The following is a 25,046-nucleotide window of genomic DNA, read 5'->3' as shown; positions in this document are numbered from 1 at the left end:
AGTCTCTTTACGATTTGTTCATTTCTAATTGTGTCAATTAAGGCAAATTAAATATTTGATCCTGAAGATAACTAAGGGGTTAACAGTGATCACAGCACCGTGTCAATCAATCTGTTGGCAGGAAACAGGGCAGTGTAAAAGTACACCGGAGCTGTGTAGAAGGGTACACAGGCAGCAGAGCAGGAGGCTCACCACAGTGTCGGATATGCTTCTCGACATACAGAAATAGCCCTGTGCAAAGCGTCTGTGCACTGGCAGTCACCACAGTGTGCGGATATGCTGTAGACTGTTGTGTAGTTCAGTGCCACCTTCAACTTATTCTCAACTGCTGCAAAGTTTAGGCAACTCAACGCATTGTTTTTATATATTTTCCTTCGATACAATCTCTGACAGATATCAATTCATTCAGCGCATTGTACAGAACATTTGCAAATCTGACAATGAGCAGTCATTTTTGAAGAATCCTAATCCTCATCTACGTCTCCTTTAAGAGATTATTTTAGATAGTCAATACGAGATAAAGGCCAGTGCTTCCTTAAAATAAAGTTCGGCATAAAACCAGCTGAACTATTCTTGGTCAGTATCCAAATGTACATCAATACCTTAACCATGTGTCTACTGTGTATGCATGCATGGGCACCCACACATGGAACAAAAAGAGGCCCACTTATACATAATGTACATGAGCAATGACACCTGTATAGGCCCTGACCAATTTGCCGCACTAGGCAAGATCACTCCCCTATTAAACTGTATTCTTATTTATTAATAACTTTTTTTTACTGTCATATAGTCTTTTATACTATAAGACAGTGGTCGCCAACCAGTCGATCGTGATCGACCGGTCGATCGCGAGTGTGGTGCGGGTTTTAAAAAAAAAAAAGTAACAAAAGAAAGACAAATAAAATAAAAATAATAATGTTTGAAAAATACGTTTTTAGATGTAAACCTATCATCCACCACCCCGTTAGCAGGTGACACTTGATTGACGTATATTTGAGACACCTCAATAATATAATACATTAACCGTGCTTTACGTGAACCTCATCATGACACAAGAGACAACGGCAGGAGTGTAATTTCCCGTGTTCAGTGAACGCAACAGACGCAAGACACCACACCAATTAGAGAGTTGCATGGAAATACACGTGTGCTTGTGTCATTCAAACTTGGCTCTGTGTGTGTGTGTGTGTGTGTGTGTGTGTGTGTGTGGCAATAGCGCATTTAGTGTGATAGAGAGAGGGAGAGTGGGAGAGAGGGAGAGAGAGGGACCGGTGCTAGCGGGGACCGTGATGTTAGCATCTGGTTAGCTAGCTGCACTAACTAACTAACGGACATAAGGAGCTGTTTCCACAACAAGCTGGAGGAGAGTCCTCTCCTGTCAGACTGAGGGGCTCAGGTGAGCTAAAGGACTGAGTGTTTAGAACGGTTTCGTCACAAATTATTCAAAAGATTATTTCCGCGGCACACCTTCATATGATCATTATAGTTATACAAACAATAAGAGAATAAATGAAAAACAGGTATGAAATAGCCTACTATACAGTATGTCAGTAAAACAAGAATACAGTTTGAAAAGGGAGTGATTTGTAAAATATCCATAAAGAAAAAGAAAATCTGTTTACAGTTCTGTTTCATATGGGTGCTGAGAGAGGTATCCATAGATCTCTTCATGTTGCTCTCAAAGTGCACCAGATTGATGCTTTCAACTTCAATATTTAAAAAAAATCTTCCCGGGGGAGCATCCCCCCCGGACCCCCCTAGAGGAGGTGAGGACCCCCCTAGAGGAGGTGAGGTCCGCCCCCCAATAGCACTTTACCCCTGCCTATATGCCGTGAGCTGATTATGGAGCCTTCATTGTAACAGTAATTCAGATGCAATTAGCCTATATTACAGGCCTCAAATTGGAAGCATTGTCTGGGCCGTCTTTTTCACTCAATTCTGCAATAGGTAGATCTCGCCTTTCACCTAGGCCGAGGTCGGTGATCTTGGGCTTAAAAAGGTTGGTGACCACTGCTATAAGAGAATAGATGAAAATCTATTCTCTTATTTTTGTATAACTATAATGATCATATTGAGGTGTGCCTTTACCTCACTGAGCTGAGGTTATCAGAGCCGCTCAGTCTTTCAGGAGAGAGCTCTCTAAAGCTCTCCCCCCCCGCGGTCGCTTACACAGTAAATTCCAATGTTAATAAAAGCTGTATAAGTTTTTGGGGAGTTTGATTTATTTTTAAATTAACACAAATACAACATTTAAAACCTATAATTGCACACTAAAACCATTATTTCAAAAAAGAACAATTTCACATAAACCTCTGGTTTTTACTGGGGCTGGGACAGTTCAACTTGATTTGGGGGGGGGGGGTGCGCCATAGTTTATGGGCGCTGTACGCAATATAGGCGTAGTTCTGTTAGTATAAGATAATAAGATGTACTTTGTTGATCCAAAATCGGGAAATTGTGTTGTTATGAAATGTACATATTTTTTTTAAATTTCTAATTATTATTTTTTTTGGCGCCCCCTATTGATTGATGCGCCCTTAGCATTCGCCTATACTGCCTATGCCAAGGGCCGGCCCTGGCCACAAGTTTAGAGAAACAGAGTGCTAGCATGAAGCTAATCAATGTAATTCAGGACGGGGTGCAGCAGCAACACTTGTGTAAGCCTAAAAGAAAGGCCTAACTAGAATAAACATTATCAGTTTTAATGTGCCATATCTTTTTTGCTTATCTTCACAACTTGACCTTGCTATCAAACAGCCCTCTTCGTGGGTGTACTGAAGCCTTTATACAAGAAAGGAATGTATAAAGGTAAGGAATTCAGAGCTAATTTTTAAAGGGGTCCGATTCTGCTTTTTTCCAGCTTTATATATTAGTACGTAGTGCAGGGGTCTCAAACTCAAGGCCCAGGGGCCAAATGCGGCCCTCAACTTCATTTTATGTGGCCACGCAAGAGCTTGCAAAGAATATAATACGTTTATTATACGGTTACATGCCACTTTACAGAAGCAGGTTGCCCTGTTATTATCTTATCCGATAATAATCCAATTCAGAGCCAATAATGTAATATAATACATTATTTTATATATATATATATATATATATATTTATATATGTATATTTATATAGTTACAACCGGTCCTTTGAGTGCAACCATAATGCTAATGTGGCCCGTGATGAGATTGAGTTTGACACCCCTGACGTAGTGTCTCTACTGGGACATGTCTCCATGCTTTAATGTTCAAACAGCACCTCTTTTCACCCTCTGTCTGAAACCAGAGCCCAGACTGCTCTGATTGGTTGGCTGGATGGCTCTGTTGTGATTGGTCAACCGCTTCGATTGTGGATAAGGACCTCAAACAAATCAAATTCAAAAGATCCAAACCATCTTTTTTGACGTAACCTAACATGCCCTGTTCTTCCCTGGAACTCAACTGGTGTGACGTTTCCATTCATTGTAATATTCCAGATGATTCCTTTCAGAGAGGAAACTAAACTGCAGCCCTCCCCTGCCTGGCTGTGTGAGCTGCAGAGTGCTCTTGTGTGAAAGCCTGAGGGCTGGAGAGCATCTGGATATTGAATATACAATGGGGCAGACAATGCCTAAAGTACACAGGGTGAATGGGACTCCCATCCGTCCACAGGGGATCCGCAGTCCATTACCTTCTAAAGCTCCCCATTAGCTTTCTGTCTCACCCTCCCTGTCTGCGTCATCCTCATTTTCTCCCCCTCTGTCTGCCTCCCTCTGTTTTTATCTCCCCCTCTCAGTTGTCTGCATGTATCTCTGTGAATATGACGCCCTCTTTTCTGTTTTTTCCTACAGCCCTTTCTGTCTCTCTGCCCTGTCTCTGTTTTTATCTCTCTGGTGTGTCGCCTCTGCTCATAACTTATCTCTCTGTAATGTGTTCATTGAGATGGGGCTTGTTTTCCACCTCATATTTATCTCTGTTTCTATATTTGTCTCTCTGCCTTTGTTCCTGGCCATTAATGGCTTTATTGTCTCATTTTAACTAAATATTTAACAATTTCTCAAGACAAAACTAGCACGTACACAAACAACTCAAGTCCTGAGATGCAAAGCAAAAAACACATTATAAGGTACACATTGTAAGGTGTACCTGCACTGTAACTATATGTATTGCATGTTACTCCATTTGCCTTCTTCTGAACTCACGCTATAACAAGCACACTCTAGAGGAAGGACAGGAGACATTTCGTATCAAATATTGATGGAGTGGGACTGGAGGCTTTCAGATAAGACCAGGAACACACACACAAAGACACACTCTACAGTTTAACAGACCCTATAAAAAGGTCAGTCCTGAATACAGGTCAAACAAAGGAGCACCTTAACTCTCTGCTACGTCTTTAAATCTGTACACATCATTTCCTTTTCTTTCTTCCTCTCTCTCTTTCTATATGTCTTCCCTGTCTTGCTTGCCTAGCGGTGCCCTCTTCTAAGGCCCGGTCAACAAAAGGGTGACACTTTTACACAATGAATAGACAACACAACACATCGCACACAAAGGAAAGACAACAGTAAACAAACAGTCCTGACCTCCCTGCTGCTTTGTTATAATTTGTGTGTGTGTGTGTGTGTGTGTGTGTGTGTGTGTGTGTGTGTGTGTGTGTGTGTGTGTGTGTGTGTGTGTGTGTGTGTGTGTGTGTGTGTGTGTGTGTGTGTGTGTGTGTGTGTGTGTGTGTGTGTGTGTGTGTGTGTGTGTGTGTGTGTGTGTGTGTGTGTGTGTGTACGTTAATGTGAGCAGGAAAGACGGGCGGGACACTGTTTGGTTTACGTGTGCGTTCAACTATAACAGAAAAATAGGAATGTGTCTTGTGAGATACCGTAGTCATAGTAACTCACTAGCTCTCAGATGTATGACCTCAGGAACAAGCGTATCAATACAATCTCATTTTGTTCACAATTTCCAACATGATAACTGATCACATCAGTACAGCTTAATAATTGTGTGTCCTGTTGTTGTGTGGGGAGTTTTAACTTGAAATCTAATCATATTATTTAAACTCCTGACTGTGGGGTGAAATCGAAGTTATTAACAAACTGTCCATTGTGAAGATTTAGATTTGTCTGAATTACCGTACTTGTTGATTTAAAAAATAGTCGTGGATATTCTACCTTTATTACAAAACAACATTTGTAAAATCTTTTTTCTGCCAAGTATTTTAATCATTGCTGCACTAAAACGCAAGTTATGAGTACAGGGAATTTAGCACAAAAGGACATACCAGGGGACAGAGCATCTGCTGCATGGATCCAACATTTGACCCTTCGATTCTGAGATAAGACCATTTGGAAATATATTTCCACATCCTGTCTTAACTAATTTCTGCAATAAATGCAACTCCACTGCAAGGGAACATAAAACCTGCTATCAGCCGATCTGGCAAACACTTCCTCACCCCAGAATCTCATCTTCTGAGTGAACTTGGTGACCTCAAAGCACCACTCAGAAAACAGACATTGTGAAGGACAACTTTGGAATATAAGACAGGCAGGATTTATCCCCCATCTCTCACTATATCATAGCTTGCATACAAAATAAAATAATCTGTGGCATATGGTTACAAACGATGCAGCTGTTCATCCTCACAGCCAACCGCATTATTAAGAGGACAGAGCGGGCTTTCCCATTCAATCCAAATGGCATTCAACACAGCATACTATCCATGTGACTTTGCTCTGTGGCGATTACATCATGCAGACTGTGGTTTATGAGGGATTGACTCCTAATCTGGTGGGGAGAACTTCCTACCTCACTCACCACAGTATGTGTGACTGTGTAAGAGTGTGTGTGTGTGTGTGTGTGTGTGTGTGTGTGTGTGTGTGTGTGTGTGTGTGTGTGTGTGTGTGTGTGTGTGTGTGTGTGTGTGTGTGTGTGTGTGTGTGTGTGTGTGTGTGTGTGTGTGTGTATCCCATTGACTCAGCATTGTGGCAGGCCGACTCTCTCCTTACATACTCACCTTGAAAGTAACCATTAATAGAAATGTTCCATCAATGTGACATTAAAGGGGTCAATACATGGGGAAAATGCATATTGCAACAAAAAAAATACTTGTACGTATTTATGTAAAAGTTCCTACATAAGGCCAATCTGTATGTGCTGCAGCATAAACATTCATATTTTGAGCAACAAGTGTCAGAAAAATAGAAATGACTAATTAATTAATTAATTAATCATTTTTGAAAGAAAATGCATTGGCAGTAGTGTTTCAAGCCTAATTGTTGAACATATTGGTTCCAGCTGCTCAAATATAAGGTTTTAATTCTTCAAGGGCATTTCAAACGTTTTTTTTTGTATATACTCACATTTTGTCAGAAGCGGCATTAATAAATCATGAATAAAATAAATCAATGATGAGAAGGATCATTAGTTGCAACACTATACTGTAATCCCTAACACTAATTTCTAGGCTCATAAACATTGCTACCATTGTCCGCAAAACATGCCAAATACAGGTCAGCAACGTTTTCAGAGCCACCATTTAAGCTGTGTGTTTAATACAAATAACATACATTTTTAGAGGATTTACCCTTTTAATAAACATAAGAACTTCCATCCAACATTATGTCAACAGCCTCTTAAGATTTTACTGCAGGACTCATGATAACTATTTCAGATTTTGGGGCTTAAACATGTAGACTAAATATTTCACTAAGCAGATTTAAGCACTTAAACCCTTTACCGCCGGTGATGTTTCCGGAAGTTTGTCGCAACAGTAAAGTAGGATTTCTCCAAGCTTCCTTTCTAAGCTTTTTTAAGGAGAGTAGAAAGTAGATCACACACACAGGCACAACAGACACATACTCCCCTCTCTATCTGCTCTAGTTATGCTCAACAGATGACTCTCTGCTCTCTCTGCTATTATTTATAGATCAGAAAGAACCAAGAGAGAGAATGACTGTCTGTCTCTCCTCTTCTCACCCCAAAGGCTTCAGTGAAGGTCATGGAGGATGTAGAGAGGGAGAACCAGAGTGAGAGAGGAAAACAGAGACGGGGAGGGACACAGACTGGAAGAGAGAGCGACAAAGCGACAAACATGGACATGCACAGTTGCACACAGACAGAGCAACATCAATACCACACTTTGTTCTTTGTGTCTCGCTGTTACTCAGTTCTATTTCCAGACGTTAGTGAACCTGCTAAACCCATAACCATCTGTTGTAATTCATTTCCTTTTTTTGATATCGTGCTTGAAATCTCTTAATATAGACATCATATCAAAACCATAATATGTTGAATCAGTCCATTTGTGTGTTGGTGTGTGTAGATCAAACTACATTTAGGTTGGTTGATAGTAGAGAAAAGCTGTAATATTATGGTAATATTTCAATATGACTATACTATATGTAATATAAATGGTCCGTGTTAACAGAGGCCCTATTGTGTTTGGGGCGGTTACCCTTTCATGTAGTGCGTCCTGTAGGTTTTTGTGCATGTAAATGGTCTGCAAATAATAAAATCCCTTCATTCCCTCCAGAAATTGTTTCTCTTTGCTTGATAGGACTTTCTAGGAAGAAAAAAAAACCCCAAAAGACATCAGCAGAATACCAAACATTGTTTTAGAGAAAACATAATAAACTACAGAAAATCGAAGTAACATCATCTGATAAATGACACACACACACACACTGCAGAGTCAGTGCCCACACAACAGCAAACACAGGCACAAAGAAAAGACACGTAAAATGCAGTGTTGTAGAGCAAGCAGTCTAGATCTGCAGCCCAGGTCACTTTACGCTGATGACCGGCAGTTTAGAGCACACACACACACACACACACACACACACACACACACACACACACACACACACACACACACACACACACACACACACACACACACACACACACACACACACACACACACACACACACACACACACACACACACACACACACACACACACACACACACACACACACACACACACACACACACACACACACACACACACACACACACACACACACACACACACACACACACACACACACTGCAGGAGGCCCATCGGTCTATTAAACATGCATTCAACCCTGCTATCATTGGTTGATCTGGTGTCACCAGATATGCTAATCTGTAACTGTAGTCCTTTCTCTTGCAGTTGTGTACTAGTCATGACTCATGAGTCAGTTAAATGTGATTTGATTACATTCTAATCACATTGCCTCAAAGAGCCTTGTGTAAATCAAAGCAGAGCCAGGTCAAATGAAGAAAGCTCAGGGAGAACATCAGAGGGCAGACAGACCTACATGTTGTACTGAGTAGACGGGAGACAGTACAGAGAAATAGAGATACATGATGCACTTGCAGGGAGATTGAGGTGGAACGGAGGCACTAGACTGAAAAAACCCAGACATAAAACGCTTTGAGTGGATTTCTATATTTTTCAGCAACTCGTGGATGACAATTTTTCTCAAAATGGACTTGATGGCACTTGGAATTGGAATCTAAATGCCGTACTCTTTAAATGTATTCATGCATTATTATTACAACTCGTGCTGGTGTGGTGCTGCCACGAAATACATGAAAAACCTGCTGCACTTTTGTCTCTGTTTTATGATTATAGCTCAGAAACTCTTCACCATATCTCCACTTCTTCTGTCATTTTCCCTTTATTTAAGATTCAAAAGATTTCATTTGACCAGATTGGTGCTGGTGGAATTTCATATTTGAGACTCAGACACTGAATTACTACAATGAACTCAAAGCAAAAAACGGATCCTTAAAGCTGAAAACTAGCTTAATAGTAGAATCTTGGGAGTATGATGTGGTGTTTCAGATTGCTTTCTGCATCTGGTCTGATCTCAGATTTGTCATTCAGTGGCTCAAAACCACGTGATCCAATCCCCTGCCTCTGATCCGCAGCTGTCGGCCAATCGTGGCTCTACATTTCCAGGAAGTGATTATTCTCACAATGTCAGTATTGTTTTGCAGTTTCCTGGCAAAAAAATATAAGAAGCAGAAAAACAATAACCCTCTTTTCGCTAATCAGGCACACACTTGCATTGGTTTAGGCTACTGCGTGTGTGTGTGTGCATGCATGCGTGTGTGTGTGTAGGGTCGAATCTAGGTTGCAGTCAGATCCAAATTACAATAGTAATAGTAAATAGTTTGAGGGCTTTTTTAAGACAATGCTGTATAAAAGGTGTGTAGTAGTGTTGTGCATTCAAATGCACGGCCTGAACACACACACAAACACACAAAGACACACACACCCCATACAATATTCCTGTGGATCTCTCTCAGCACTTTAGTATCTAGAAGATCAGAGACGCCGTGATAATAGTCTTCAACATTTTGATCACAAAAAGATGAATTGATATGAGCAGCAGCAGAGAAGGAGGGATCAGACACAAATGCAGTGTTTAAGAAAGGAAAGAGATTGATTTCACAGAGAGAGAAGTAGGGATTAAGATGGAGGGAGAAACAGATGACAGGGGAAATAATGAGAAGAGCAGAAATAGATGGAGGAGATAAAGAGAGGGAGAAACCGATTGGAAAGCTTGAGTGGTAAGAAAAAAAGAAGTGTAAGCTATGTCATCATTTCTCACTGTGTAAGTCATCTATGTAACATCTGCCTGATGCATTCAATGTCCCCGACTCACCCCTAACAAACACACACACAATCCCTACATCAGCTGAAGTCAAGTATTGCTTTTCCATGAGACATCACACACACCCTGTTTCCAATTAACACTATGATTATCATGAAGAACACTTACGTGCTCATCAACACATACACACTCACACGTGCTGATGCATTCACATTCTAGATGAATTCAAAAGAAAATGCCAAACACTTCAGCATCCTTAGCTCTGTGCTAGAACAAACACACACACACTTAAAAGTCTGGGTTCAGTATTACACTTCCTTCTTGTTTTTTCTAAATAAACACAGACAGGGGGAGGGACAAAGGTCAGACATGTTTCACTCATACCTCATTCACACCAACGCAACTCCGGTTCAAGCTCCGTGCTAGAGCTTTTCAGGTTCAGAACCGGTTCTTCGGTTTAGTTCCGGCTCTTTTCACACTGCCCAGAGTCCGATTGGTAATGAGTCATCGCGTCATCGTTTGCGTCATGACGTAACCGTTTGCGTGCCTGCTTACTAAAGCCAAACCACGCGGATAAAATCAGTTGCATTAATTTCTTATGGTTCTATCTGCAGCTTTTCCGGAGTCATTTCTGTGGTTTAGACTATATTCTTATAAAAAAGTGTACTCGTGTCAATAAAGTTTTTTTTTAAAACACAACTGCTTCCGAGGTCGGTCTTATTTCTTAAGGTGGACTGAACCATGAGTGTGGAGTAACGTTGTATCTTTCATTTAATGAACTGTAACCTTCACCCAGGTATGTAACAGCTGTTCTCAAATGAACATGTGAAGTAAAGTTTAATATTTATAGTTTATAGATTTATAATGAGTTATAATGAGAGGTGATCAATGTCAATGCTCAGGTTCCACCTTAACACACAGACACGTTGCTTCACCATGAGCAGAAACCTTTATATATACAGTCTATGGCCGAAACACTGAAACTCTGAAACTCTTGTTAAGTTTCTCCACCGTTGTGTACAAACTGGATAAAACGCAGGCTTTTTGTTGTTGTTCAGGAGTTGATCTCTGCCCCCGCCTCGACGTAAGCGTGACGCATGCGGTGCTTTTGCTCTGTCCAGGACAATTTTTTGGCTCCGCTGCGGTGTGAAGAGGAAAACCCGGTGCGTTTCAAGCTGCAGCTCCGAACCGGCCCTGAAACACCGTTGGTGTGAATGAGGTATAAGAGAGTATAATAGCACAAACACAGTCCCACATCACTAAAGACATCCGAGGTCTGAAGGCTATCACATGAGATTTATGCGTGTGTGATAAAATGCTTCACTCCCATGGGCGGAAACTCTCGACTACACGCAGTATTTTTATTTGAATGACTCCACACACTGTATTTTTATAAAACATCATTTTGCTTATCACACTTCCACTCTCTGAAGGTCACTAATGGCACGACCTGACATAACGCTGTAGCCTTCTAATGAAATCGATACTAATGAAATGCTTAAAGGCAGGGCGGCCTGACCTTACTGTTTAACATTAGGGTCTCTCTCTCTCTCTCTCTCTCTCTCTCTCTCTCTCTCTCTCTCTCTCTCTCTCTCTCTCTCTCTCTCTCTCTCTCTCTCTCTCTCTCTCTCTCTCTCTCTCTCTCTCTCTCTCTCTCTCTCTCTCTCTCTCTCTCTCTCTCTCTCTCTCTCTCTCTCTCTCTCTCTCTCTCTCTCTCTCTCTCTCTCTCTCTCTCTCTCTCTCTCTCTCTCTCTCTCTCTCTCTCTCTCTCTCTCTCTCTCTCTCTCTCTCTCTCTCTCTCTCTCTCTCTCTCTCTCTCTCTCTCTCTCTCTCTCTCTCTCGGAAAGAATGGACGGTTTGCATATGAGGAAGTGTCAGCTTCTCTGTCCCCCTTCCTTTGTTGCTCACAGCTGGTTACTGACACATGACAGAGTCACAGAGGGAGTTAGGCAGAGCGTGAGTACCAACTGCGGCGGGACAAAGAAAAAAAAAGAGTGAGAGTGTTATAGAGAGTGAGCAATCAAATGAATGCAGAAGAGATTTCCGCCGCTCCCTCTTCTCATCCTCTCTTATCTACACATAATTCAACATCTTAGCTAACACTTGGCACCTGCTGCCATCGGCATTTTCCAGTTTTATCGTTCATAAATCACCTGGCTGGCCTTTAGGGCCTTTACATATCTGAACTGCACATCTTGCTCTGTGTGTTTATGCACTGTAGTGTGTGTCGGGGTCTGATCTGCTGGTATGTGTGTGTGTGTGTGTGTGTGTGTGTGTGTGTGTGTGTGTGTGTGTGTGTGTGTGTGTGTGTGTGTGTGTGTGTGTGTGTGTGTGTGTGTGTGTGTGTGTGTGTGTATACACTTAAAGGTTACTGCACTTTTACACTAAAACAAAAAAAATGATCTGAAATGCAGTATACAGGCCTGTCTGGCCCTTGTGACCGCTAGACTCTTCAGTGGGGATGCAACATAAGCCCTATGTAACAGCTGGACCCTTTAGAGGGGAGTAGACGCTTGATGAGTGATGTTATCATGATGATTGATAGCCGGTGTGCACAAGCTATTTATCAAGAACTTTCATGTGGTGACTTTCCTATGAAAGGGATCCTATTTCCGATGATAGCTACAATGAGCAGTGGTGCTCATTGTAGCCATCATTTATAGTTTGAGGTGTTTATTTAACTCACCAGCCTGAAAACCACGTGTCTGCTCATCACTATCAAAACAAAGGAAACGCCCTGCAAGTTTAAAAAAATGTCCACTAACTTCTCTATTATTAAACAGTTGAGCTCATCTGCAGCGAGGCTCAGCCAAATGAATAAGTTAACAAACCCCAAGCTAGCTGCAGTATGAGCACACACACAGCCACACCCCACGGCACACACACACACACACACACACACACACACACACACACACACACATGACCTCACACAGAGACATGCACATAGGCATTAGCTTACTTGCTAATAAGGGAAAGGAACTGAGTTAATTTATTTTTAGCCAGTATTTAAAACATTTACAAGAAACATTTAAACTGTAAAAGGAAGTTTCCATTCCTTTTGTCAGTGTGTGAGAGGTTCAGGGGGGGCAGCTACTTTATAGCAACTGAGGATCAATCAGCATGGTGAACCAGTTTCTGCAGAAGAGTCCACACAGCTGCAGTGTGATGTTGTTTCAGGGAAATCTGAACCTCTGGAAAGTCTAACTGCTGCACCTCTGCTATAAGAGGTATGGGGATATGTATCCATCAGTCAAATACAGAATGCTACTTTTAAGCTTAATGTTTCATGCTCACAGAATAGTAGTTGTTTTTAAGGTCATTATTTGTATTTTTAATAAGAGCTACAGTGCAAAAAGAGAATCCATTGTTTTGCCATGTGGGACAAAACAGTTTCTAAAGTGGCTGGCCTCACAAACATCTTAATATACTCTGCCTTCCTCCTGCTCTCCTTCCCTCAAAGCTGATGTGTCCTCCCCTCCTCTGGCCTCTAACCAACACACAGACAGATGTCAGGCCAGTACTGGGTTAAAATGGGTCATCACTGTAAACAAATTGGTGCATTGCTAAAATTGGACATGGTGAGCCATTTCTATTAGCCGTGTTAGAGGTGAGGAGACTTTATGAGTTAGAAATATGCAACACACTGCAGAAGGAAATCGTAATAGAAAACAATAAAATGTGCGTATGATTCAAATGACAAATGTGGCTTTTGTGCAGTACTTGAACTCGCCAGCGAAGCCATGTGAGCCCAGTTTCCTCCTAAGGCACAGATTAAATGACCGTCCGATGAGAGCCTCAAAGCCCCAAAGTGTGTGTGTGAGCTCTTATATCTGTGTGTGTGAGGAAGGGGCTAATCCGCCTTGCGTTGCTGTTGAGAGACATTTCAAGGCCTTTGAGTGCCGGTGGAGCTAAGAGCCTGGGGTCACACACAAACACAGACTCGGGGTCCCTCTTCTTTTGGCCCTCAGTTTTCTTTCTCCTTTCCCTCCCCCTCCTCCTTTTTTCATTTCCTTTGTCTTTTCCCTCCCACTTTTTCCTTCCTCCCTACTCCCGATGTTTCCCATTTCTCTATTCTCTCACTGAACTCTCTCCATGATCACCGCCCTCTTCCTACAGGTTCTTCGGCTGATCTACTCCTCTGCCTTCATCTTGCTTCTCCTTCTCAAAATAAAAACTTTTAGAAATGAATTCCATTGAATCTCTCTTTTGCTGTTTACGTCTCTGTCTCACTCCACCCCCTCCATCAGAAGTGAGAGCTGGACAGGCTCCTCCTGACCGCCTCGGACACAAGGGGGCTGCACGTTGACCTTTACCCCTCCTCCCTCCATCCCTGCCCTTTAGTAGAACTTCATTGATCTCCTTTCCCGCCCTAATTCTCCCTTCTTGAACCTCCTTGTACTGCCCTAACTGTACTAGCTTTATCTTCATCGAATCGAGCGCATGCAGTCCTGCTGACAGTCATTCACTGTTTGCTCTACTGATTGAGGGCTTTTACAAATCATTAACAACAAAGCTGTTTTAAGTTAGTTTTAGTGATCCTAAATATTTCTACTTCCATTTCTCCTCATTCCAAGAGCCTTTTTCTTCCCCATAAGGCACCTTAAAGATAAGCTGCTGAGTGACCTTCCTCCTCCTTTGGGTCCCGCCCATCTATAGATTCTCCAGAAACAGAAGTGAACCTGCTTTGGAACAGATGCATAAGAATGTAAAGACTCAAAGAATCCATTTCCATCTCTGAGGCACACATTAAAGTGACTCAAAGGGATGGAAAGACACATACGTAGAAACACACATACGCACATATAGAAAACCGACCAGTTCCAGATGATCCCCGATCCCACAGATCTCCAGTTCCCATGCCCACCCAGTGTGTGAATGTGATTGGTTGTAATGTGTGTGTCTGTGTGCGTACGTGTGCGTAAGTAACATTACTCCCACCATTCTGCCACATGTCAGCAGTTGCTCAGTCATCTTGACACGGACACACACAGGATTACAGCCAGGCCCTGCAGAGAAGTACTTGTCTCTGCATGCATAGGGCCTGCACACCACAGGCCTCAACTCCTTTATATAACAAGTGCCGTATACAGTATATTGTTTAATGGAGCTGGTCTTTCCAGTAATCCAGAGCACAGTAAACTACATACTGTGTAAGAAATGTTATAAGGCAATTGATTTTTAAAGCTCCATCAAATCAATGATGATCAATGAACTGTATTTGATTAATTTGACACAACGCTGTCAAGAGTCACTAGTAGGTTTCCACTTTTAGACTAACAACAGTCAAGAGAGTCAAAGAGAGAGGCATGTGTGAGGGTGACAGAGGAGAAAGCGCTACAGAGGCTAGCTGTTTGTTTTCTGCTAAACAAACCAGCGTTGCCTTAGCGCAGGGCATCTGGCGAAGCTGATTTTAGCTTCTGGGATTCAAGAGGACTTGAGAAGCATCTTGTGATGAGTTGACAGTCAACTCCATCACAAGGAAAAAATCGCACACTGAGAAACACAAACATGGGCAGATCTGCACAGAAACAAGTCTCACCTCGTTTGACTTTCTGGTTCTTATTCAATTAACTACAGTATGATGAAAAGATGAAGCAGACCACAAAAGCTAGCCTAGGTTACCCAAGCATGTGGTTAATTATTTGATCCCCTCTACCTGCCGTTTCAAAAAATAATGAATAGACAAATTAGCCTATAAAGATAGATAAAAAGTTACATTTGTTTGTGTGACGCAGTAGCATGTCACATCAGGGTAAGCAGACTTGGCTCAGTCAGTGCCTGAATGTCACATGACTAGCTGAGACTCTTGTTCTACATCTCCAACTACTGAATGCACCTCTGTCGGTGAGAACTTGTCAACAAGACGAGCTGCAAAAACACTTTTTTCCACTTTCTGTCTCACTTTTCCCGCCACCTCACATCAAACTCCTCTACATGTCACACTTTCGATCGGTCTCTCACACACACTCGCTGCAGAAGTTGCATCAGTGCACCGTAATGTAGCAACAGCATCCTGTGGTGAACGGTGTGCCATCCTGTCTCAAGTTTCACACGGTGTGCAAGATGCAGTCTTTCCGTTAATCTTGATGTATGTATTGTACAGACTGAGAGCTGATAGGGAGCAGCGAAGTGCAACCAGTCTGGTTATAGCCACACTGAAACTACCCCACAGCAGCTAGAATAGTAGTGTAAGAAGTCAAAGTAGGTGAAAGATGCAAGATGTGTTGCTGATTCACTTTCAGTACCCTGAATCTCTCAGACAGTCTGGGCTTTTCGACGAGGAAGTCTCTAGTCGTATGCTAACTTCTCTGACCTTTAAGATAATGCTGAATTCAATCTACATTTGACAGGCTGTCACCTCAAATCAAACCCACGCTTATATGGCCTCAATTTTTTATCATCCAATACTCATTTATGCAATTTGTGGTAGCCGTTATCGGGTGCACCACGGCATCCGTTCACATACTCAAAAAACTTAGTTAGTCATGGTTTCTGTCACTCATGCAAAAGCAGAATAACCAAAGACTTTGGCCAACTTTTTGCATCTCACCACTGGGTTTCAACATTAAACAAATACACATTTGGCCAAAGGACCTGCTACAGGTACATGTCAATAATATGAACAATAAATATAACTAGAGAAAGCAATTCCTGAATAAATTGCTAGTGGGAATGCTTTATGCTGAAAAGCTGACGCTGAATTGCTATGCTGAAATGTAATGTGTAAGAAGAAAGTGAAGAATTTAGATTGAAATGATACATGAACACTGGGGGCTTGAATGTGTGATGAGAGAAGAAAAGAAAGTAAAAAGGCTTGGAAAAGCAGCAGAATATTTGAACTGCAAACTTTTGAACTAACTTGATAGCGAATGATCTGTCGCCATGGCAATGGCATTTGATGAGACCCCATAATATGCTTAGATGTGTTGATGGCTGCATCATTACCAAACCTGTGAAGTTTTGGGCCATTTCGAGCATTTTAACTGAAGTTATGAGAAAACCGTGTGTCATACATGACACAGGTGTTTATATTGATTTCAATGTTAAACATTTGATGAATTATAGGATGTATCTCTGGAATTATGAAAGTTATGAATGAGAAAAGTAATAGCCATCGATTCCCGACCGAGCCGAACGTTTTGATGTTTGAACGGAGTTTCTGCGATGTGGAATGTGGGAGAAGAAGAGGTGCAAAATAACCCGGCGGAATAATAAAGAATTTTGTGCGTAGCATAACAGATATTTGGAATGCTGTGTCAGCATTCCCACTAAACAAATGTTTTCCAGAGATGAAATCTCTAATAGTTGGAGCATTCTGGAGAAGAAATATGACAGCTATTGCTTTGTCAGTGTATCATAGCATTCACATAACATTCCTAAAGGCACACAACCTCAGAGGAAATGTGCAATAAGTCTCAAAACATCTCAAAAGTTAGACAAAAGAGCAAACTTCATTGTTGTCGCTGCTTTCAAAAACACATAAATAGATTGTAGATAAGATTCATCTGTAAAAAATGTTGCCCCACTGTTGCTAATCCAAAATAGTTACGCTTTATCTAAAATGCAGCATAAATCAAAACATCAAAGAAATGCTTTATCCTGGATGTAATCTGCACTAGAGTCTTAATCATTTTAGGAGCGCTTCTACAGGAAACACCTGGGTGAGCAGGAAGTTCTTAGACATATCAGTAACCTCACAATCTCAAGGTGAAATAGGACATGGAAGAAATAATTAAATTAACTAAATTCAGCACTTGGCTGGAACTTAGTACCTGATGGAGATTCACAGCCACGTAAGACATGTATAAAGCCTTGGCCAGATAAACAGAAGGAGACAGAGCACAGACACTGAAGAGGTGATAGTTTTATGAGACTGGACTCACCTGGAGTTCACACCATGCCACTTCCACAGTAGTCTCTGTATCCAGTCCCTTGTACACAGTCTTAAAGGACCCTCTTCCAATCTCAATGTCAAATTTCAAAAAGCGCCCGTCTGTAGAAGTGCCCACAGCTTTTGTCTCCACCTCCTCTATATCCTCCTGCACTCGTTTCTCTGCCTCCCTCTGCTCCGCCCGTGCTTTGGCCAGCCCCCTCTCCTCCTCCGTCTCCTTGTCTTTCTCCTCTGTCGGACTGCTAACACTCCCCCCGTCCAAATGTTCTATTGCTTTTCCATCTTTAGTTACCTGTTGTGCCTCCTCGCATCCTCTGGGCCTCAATGTGACGTCAGGCTGTTTGTCGGCTGTTTTTTCGGTAACATCCAATAATGCCGGGCTGGGCTCTTTCACGGCCCCTTCTGCACTACGTTCTTTTTCAATACTGCTCGTGGGAACAGCAACTGTAATCCCGCCTTTACTTAAATCTTCCTCGGCAGTTTCTATGTGCCCCTCCACAGCTGCCCCCCCAGTCCCCAGGCCGGGATGCAGGATGGAGCTTTGCACACCTCTCGGGAGCTCATCTCCTTCAGCGTCTCGCAGCCCATGTCCAGGGGCTTGGGGAAGCAAGAAGGTGGGAGGACCTTGGCAGTCTGGGGGTGAGGTGAGTATCACAGCTGCTTTGCTGGGCAGGTCCAAAGCTGTGACATTGGAGTCACAGATGACACTCCGGCGGAAGAAGCGGTGCTCGGCTATTTTGGAGTCTCTATCCATGGTGTGGCGCCGCCGCTGGACCTCAGGGTGGACACTGAGCTTTTCCACCACGTCCGTGTCTGAACTGGCGGAGCCATTCACATTCTTATTGGGGGTCTGGGGTGATGGAGAGGGAGAGGGAGAGGCTGAGGGAGGAGGGGAGGCCGGGGCAATGAATATTACCGCTTTACTGCTGCTACTGCTGCTTTCAGACATTCCTCCCCAGGCTAAGACCACAAAAAATAAGAATTCTGTACTTATAAATAAAACCTATGTACACCGTGTGTATGCAGGCACAAATCTCTGCTAGCAAGCTTCTTTTGTGAAATGAAAAGCTCTCCAACCTCAAATAAGACCGCAGGAAAAAAGAAAAAGGGATGGGTAAATCTGCTTCCTCTTTGTAATGTCAACTGTTTCAACAAAACAACCTACAGTTCCAACAAGGCCCTCCTGTACAGGGCTCCGGGAAGCCCCAAGAGAGAGGCAGGGGATTTCGCTTAGAGATTGGGGAGGGAAAAGTCAAAAGCCAGTCAAAGGAGGGGGGGTGCAAGCACTGCAATGAGGTGACAACCGTCAAATTAACACCCGAATCCATCCTGTTTCCAACATCCAGAGAGGGACATCCACGACATGGAAGGACTGGAGATAGAACAGACCACTATGGCCTCAGAGGACTGATAAAACAAAAGATGGTTGGAATCCAATCTGTTACAGCTGAAGGGTCTGTCAGAACAGGCTGAAGCTCCCACAGATCGTTGAGGATGGGAGTGTAGAGGTCGCTGGCCCGTCTGGTGAGGCCAGACAGAAGGCTAGGTAGGCCTAGCCTGGCCCAGCCTGGCCCAGCTTGATCTGCTTCGGCCCTTGTCACTGAAAATAAAAAGAGAGAAGTGAGTGAGCTGTAAGATGAAACTATATTTTCTTTATATATCTGACCATACATTACAAAGGGCAACATCTGCTTCCACTTGACTAATTGGCCGGCCCAAAAATCTTTGAAAGGACTTCTAAATGATACTTGGTTTCCCTCCGAATTGGCTGGTAGAATATAAAAGCTGCCAGTTACTGTGACATTTGATCACCAATTGGCCAGAGATCAGCAGTATGAGCGACTGGGGAGGCAGGGTGGGAAATGAACATCAGCCAAATTGACAGTTTATCCAAACACTAAATCAGATATGTCACCCATATTCGGATGTTCTTTACATTTGGATGGCAAAGTAGCAATACTTGATGAGTCAAGAAAGAACTCTTGTTTGCAGATTCATTATGAAAATGTGACTTGGGTTGAGGAATCGTTATCACCATCTAACGAGATCTACATCCCACCAACCTTTCCCTCCACAGTGCCCCTGTGAAGTTAATTCAGTGGAGTGATGCAGCAGAGTGTGCGCCTAATTGCTCCACTCTCCAAATTTAGCCCAAAGTCACCACCACTGGGCTGACCTCAAGTTTACTCGGTGGCAATTCAGCAGCTAAGCATGAGAGGGGAGGGGGCATCAAGAGTGACAGAGGTAGCATTACTAAACAGAATCTGGATGCATGTCTGAGGACAGTGCACAAGTATATTACTCTGCAGATTGCATTACAGAACACTGAGTAAATGGTAAGAAACAGGTTAACTGAATTTGCCTTACATAACATCCTAAAGATAACTCTGTTATCAGAGTGGCACTGAGGAACAGCAGCTGCTTGGATGATGGAGACATTATTGAATGTGTATTAATTCCTGTCTAAAAAACATTTATTACATGTAAATGCATTATCGACACAAATAAATATGCACAATAATAGTGACATTCAGTTACGTATAATTAAATCTGTCTATTATGGGGTTTTAAACTGAACCGAGAAACTTTGCACAGACTATATGCGTGTCTTTAAACTGCAAAAAAAAGCCTTTAAACATAAATACAAATACATGGCGTATCACCACCTTATAGCAAAGTAAGGTCTGCTCGCAGCCCAAATGTAATCGTGTTAATGGGTGAAATGTGCAGCACATACAAAATGACAGATACCATTGTTTTAAGGAGGCTTTTAAATTGCACAGGTTTAAATGAGCCCTGGTTTCCTATTTGAGAAAATTCACGGCACCAGGGATGTATTTGGCCCCACAGGCTACTCAATTGCCTCAATTAGGGGAATTGGCTGAAGGATTAGCACTCAAGAGGTCACAGTAGGTATGTGCCTTAAGGCTGGTTTCTGCCTGTTTTAAATAAGAATGTCTAATGTCTGGCATTATACATGCCGTTTAGTTGTTTATTTAATGACCCATGCTGTAGGTGTTAAGAGAAGTCATGTATTCAACCCGTTAGTACTGCTGGAAAAACATCTGCCTTGTTCTTGTTTTGATCACATGGCTCTTATTTCGAAGATGTTTTTACAGTGATTTCACAACAGCTAGGGGGTGTTGTTAGGTCTTCTTCTTTACTGAGTACAGACATAGGGCTGCCAGAAAACAGAACAGAGATGGTACATTTTACACAGCAACACAAGATGATACTAATTTTAAAGTTGTGTAATACAAAATTAAATTGAGGTAAACAATGAAAATGTTCGAGTGACAGGTAATGTACTGTATAGCCTATAAGAAGCCTATAAGAAGCAAGACACCTGTTAACACAGGTGTCTTGCTTCTACCAATCAGAGTAGTCCTTGAAAGTAAGTTTTTTGTGAAAATTAATATGTATAGAAAAAATATATAAATATGAATTTAAATTACTTGTATAATGGGTCATCATATTGGCCTTGCATAATAACAAACTTTTACTGAATTGTATTTGTACTGATTCGTCTATTAACAAGCTCTCTGCAACATTATAATGCACATATAAACATTCAAATATGGCCCATAATGGTGGTAGAACATTGTCAATTCCCTTTCAGATAGGAGTAGATGGCTAGCATTTAAAAGCAATGAAATCAATAAAATATCATGGATTTGTTAAGCATCATAGGTCCATGCCAACAAGTCGTCTATTCGTTATGTTGGGCTAATTAAAACGTAATGAAAGAAAGCTGTTCATCCTGTTATAGTGAGCACAGGAGCAATTAAAAGTCCCGGGCAAAGCCATGAGGGTCGTTACGGAACTGATTTTTAATAAATGCTCAATTATGACAGAATATCTCTCAAAGTTGTGTGAGAAGAAAAAGTGGTTTAAATAATGTCTGCAAGTTACTAACTGTACTAACTGAAAGAGCTCGAGCCAATGGAGCGCGAGCTGTGCAGGAGACCGAGCCGCAGACCGGGCTTCACTGCTGCCTGCGAGGGACTACAGAAACTAGGCTCTGCAGCTAAAAACACACAGGCAACAACCAGTCACGATGTTTATAAGCCATAATAATAAAACTGAAAATGTCCCTTTACCTATTCCATTGGTGAGGTCTGTCCGGGAACCAGAGAAATATGAAGGTGAAAACTTGATTTAAAGCCTGGAACTCCTCTGAAGGGGGGTCCGCTCCGACACAGCACTAATGTCAGTATAGTGCGTCACATTAAAGCCACAGTTGGTAGTCAAAAAAGCCCAAAAATAAGCTATTTACAAAAACATAACTTAGTTACAACCGTGTCCTTCTAAAGAAAGGTCCGAACAGCGTGGCGAGAAGCGGTTTGTGCAGCGAGCCGTAGCCGACAGACAGACACCTCCCACCGGGAAGAGAAGCCAAGTTCGCTCGGTGGTGTCGCGGCGGCTCTGGTACTTATTTCTGTCTGTGTTGTCTCTGTCCGGGTCTGCAACCGCGACCGAAAGGCAACTCAAAGATGCTAAATCCTCATCCGTATCAACATAGTTCGCTCCTGCGACGCCGTTTCGCACCTCTAGGCTCGTGTGGCGCAATAAATCCACTGTGGTCCACAGTTATTCCCCGGTTTCAAGCCATGGGACGGCTGCTCCGCTGCTCTCTGCTCTTCTCTGGCGATGACTCGACAAGGCGACCGTACAGCTTTCACGCAGACGTGCTGCGTCAACCAGCCACCATTAACCAGGATGATACAGGAAGAGAGAGGGTTCTTCCAAAGTAAAACAACCATTCTATTTACAGCAGTGGAAGAAGTACTCAGATGTTGTACAAGTAAAAACAAGTTGTAAAAGTAGAAGTACCAGAGTGTAGGAATACTCTGTTTCAAGTAAAAGTCCTGCATTTAAAATGTTACTCAAGTAAAAGTACAAAAGTATTAGCATCCAAATATACTTAAAGTACCAAAAGTAAAAGTAGTCATTTTTAATTATTGATCTCTGAAGTGTTATCAAAGCTGGTAAAGGTGCAGCTAGTTTTAATGACTTTGTATACTGCAGGGTAGCTTGTGAATTTACTCCAGGTGGAACTAAAGTCTGATTTAACACTTGATTATATTTCACATCATTAATCCAAATCTGTAAAGTAACTAAATGTAACAAATAAATGTAGTGGAGTAAAAGTACACGATTTACCTCTGAATTGTAGTGGAGTAGAAATACAAAGTAGCCTAGCATAAAGGTTTAAATGTTCTCAAGTAAAGTACAAGTATCTAAATTGTACTTAAGTACAGTACTTGAGTAAATGTACTTAGTAAAGTTACACCATTGACCAAAACAAAGCTGTGTGCAGTGGTGGAAGAAGTACTCAGATCCTTTACTTAAGTAAAACTAGAAATTCCACGTTGTTAAAATACTCCAAGTAAAAGTCCTGCTTTCAAGTGTTGTTTAGTTAACGTAAAGAAGTATTTTAATCCAAATATAGAGGTAGGCCTACAGTTAATTTAAAATACTTTATATACTGCTCCTGGATATCTTTACCTATAATTATATGTTTATATGTTGGTTTATTAGTTGGTTTAAATTGTATATTAGTTTCTAATATCCTGAATAATTCTACTTCTGTAAATCTGTAAAGTAAAAAGCTGTCAGATAAATGTAGTGGAGTAAAATGTACAATATTGGCTTCAAACATGAAGTGGAGTAGAAGTCTAAAGTATATGGAAATCCTCAGGTAAAGTACAAGTACTTGAGTAAATCTACTTTGTTGTATTCCAACACTGACTGCCTGTGATGTGGAAGGACCAAAGCTTGTGAATTTCACCAAGGGATCAAGGCAAGTTCATTTATAGAGCACGTTTCAACACAAGGCAATTCAAAGTGCTTTACAAAAACGAAAAACATTAAGAGCAGAAATAGAGCAATAGAAACACATTGCATTATCATCTCACTTTCAACTGCTCTGCACTTGTTATTGATGAAACTGATTTGCTCGACTGTCTCTCAAATTGTAATGATTGTAATGATTGTATGCATTACTTGAATTTTGCTGCACGTGGTTTGTCTTGCGTGTCATGTTTTGCTTTTTATCTTCTTGTTTATTTATGTCTGTAAGTTGTTGCTATTGTCGGGACCCCCTTGAAAACGAGATGGTGCATCTCAAGGGGTTTATCCCAATAAATAAAATGTCCATTTATTATTAAATGGTATTTAAAAAAGGTCATTAAAAAGCAAAGAGAATACAATAAAGCATACTGTAAATCAAGCTGGTGTAGAATTACTAATAATCAAAAAAGTGATTTATCCCTAATAGTATCATTGATTTATTTAATACGTTGTGCATTATTAATCCCAATCTGAAAAATGAAAATGGTTAAAAGTTATGTAAGGACTAAGAAAAAAAAAGTTTCTCTAAATTGTCATGGATCAGAAGTAAAGTAATATAACACGAACATTACAGTGTAAGTAGCTTAAAATTGTTCTACAATACATAACATGTACCTGTTTCCCACTGGAAATGACCAAAATATGGAGTCACAAAATCCCGCCCAAATGTTTTCAATCTACTGTACAGTGCTATTGTTGAATATAATCCCTATTTTTTTAGGCTACGTGTTTGAGTACATCCTGCAGCTCTTACACTATTGACTCACACCACACCTCTGATCTGTCCTGTGTTATTATTTCATAGAGGACACAGAGGCAGCCGTCTGATCTGTGTGTGATCTGACAGATCCAGCTGTGCTCCTGTTGTGTCCAACAAACAACTGGGGAAGGAGGGGGAAATGCTTTCACCTTTTTCTGGTTTGCTACAACAGTTATATAGTTATACAGTTATTTATAGTCTTGTATGTGGATATATATTCGGAAAAAAAACTGTGTGGTCATTTATATTTTATTTCTTTTTTGTAATTGGTGGATCAATATTTGAGATCTGAGTTAAAGTCAGGATTCAGTCAAAATTCAGAATTCTGAGATTAAAAAAAAGTAATGTAACCCTGACCTAACTCTTCCGTATTCTATAATTTGTCTTTATTTGGAAAAAGATTGATCTTCTTGACTAGAAAAAGGAGAGAATGGAAACATTACAACTACAATGAATAACTACAATTAATTGCTGAACCAAGAACTGCACTGTAAATATTATTATTAATATTGGGTATTTTAAGGCAGGGCAGGCAAGGCAAGTTAATTTATATAGCACCTTTCCACACAAGGTAATTCAAAGTGCTTTACAAAAATGAAAAACATTAAGAAAAGGGCATTTAAAAAGTCATTGTAAAAAAAGATAATAAAATAAACATTTAAAAAAATATATGGATACAGTTGTATTACATTTTCACTTACTGCAGTTCAAAACTGATGTCCATAACACTGATTAAAAGTAACTTAATACATTATTTACTGAATTTGCATATTATCAGCTGAACTCTGTTCTGTAGGCAGTAAGGACTGCAACACGTTCACCAATAAGACTTTTTTTTAGTTGACAGGGCAAACCGGAAGTACTATTGTTTATTCTGGTGATCTTGACATAATTTTGCCCATAGGAGAAAACACCTCTCAGTATCCTGATCCAAAAGCTGCAGCGTGAAGCAACGCATTCA

The 25,046-nt window shown here is 41.3% G+C and overlaps 1 protein-coding gene across 18 annotated transcripts in view; it reads right to left on the bottom strand.

The window, feature by feature from the left end:
- Window positions 1-22,135, bottom strand: part of wnk1b (WNK lysine deficient protein kinase 1b) — an 85,679-nt gene extending 63,544 nt beyond the window's left edge. For all 18 annotated transcript variants that reach the window (XM_079653876.1, XM_079653888.1, XM_079653890.1 and 15 more), the window contains exons 1-2: window positions 21,573-22,135; window positions 17,465-19,072 (exon numbers count right to left, since the gene is read on the bottom strand). In XM_079653876.1, the coding sequence (XP_079510002.1) occupies window positions 17,465-18,421 (957 nt within the window). In that variant the 5' untranslated portion in view covers window positions 18,422-19,072; window positions 21,573-22,135. The remainder of the gene's footprint in view (window positions 1-17,464; window positions 19,073-21,572) is intronic.
- Window positions 22,136-25,046: the final 2,911 nt, after the last annotated feature.

Source organism: Notothenia rossii, assembly GCF_949606895.1.
Source record: "Notothenia rossii genome assembly, chromosome: 10".
NCBI lineage: Eukaryota > Metazoa > Chordata > Actinopteri > Perciformes > Nototheniidae > Notothenia > Notothenia rossii.
The sequence above is the reverse complement of the archived record's forward strand: the minus strand, read 5'-3'. Positions and strand labels throughout refer to the sequence as shown.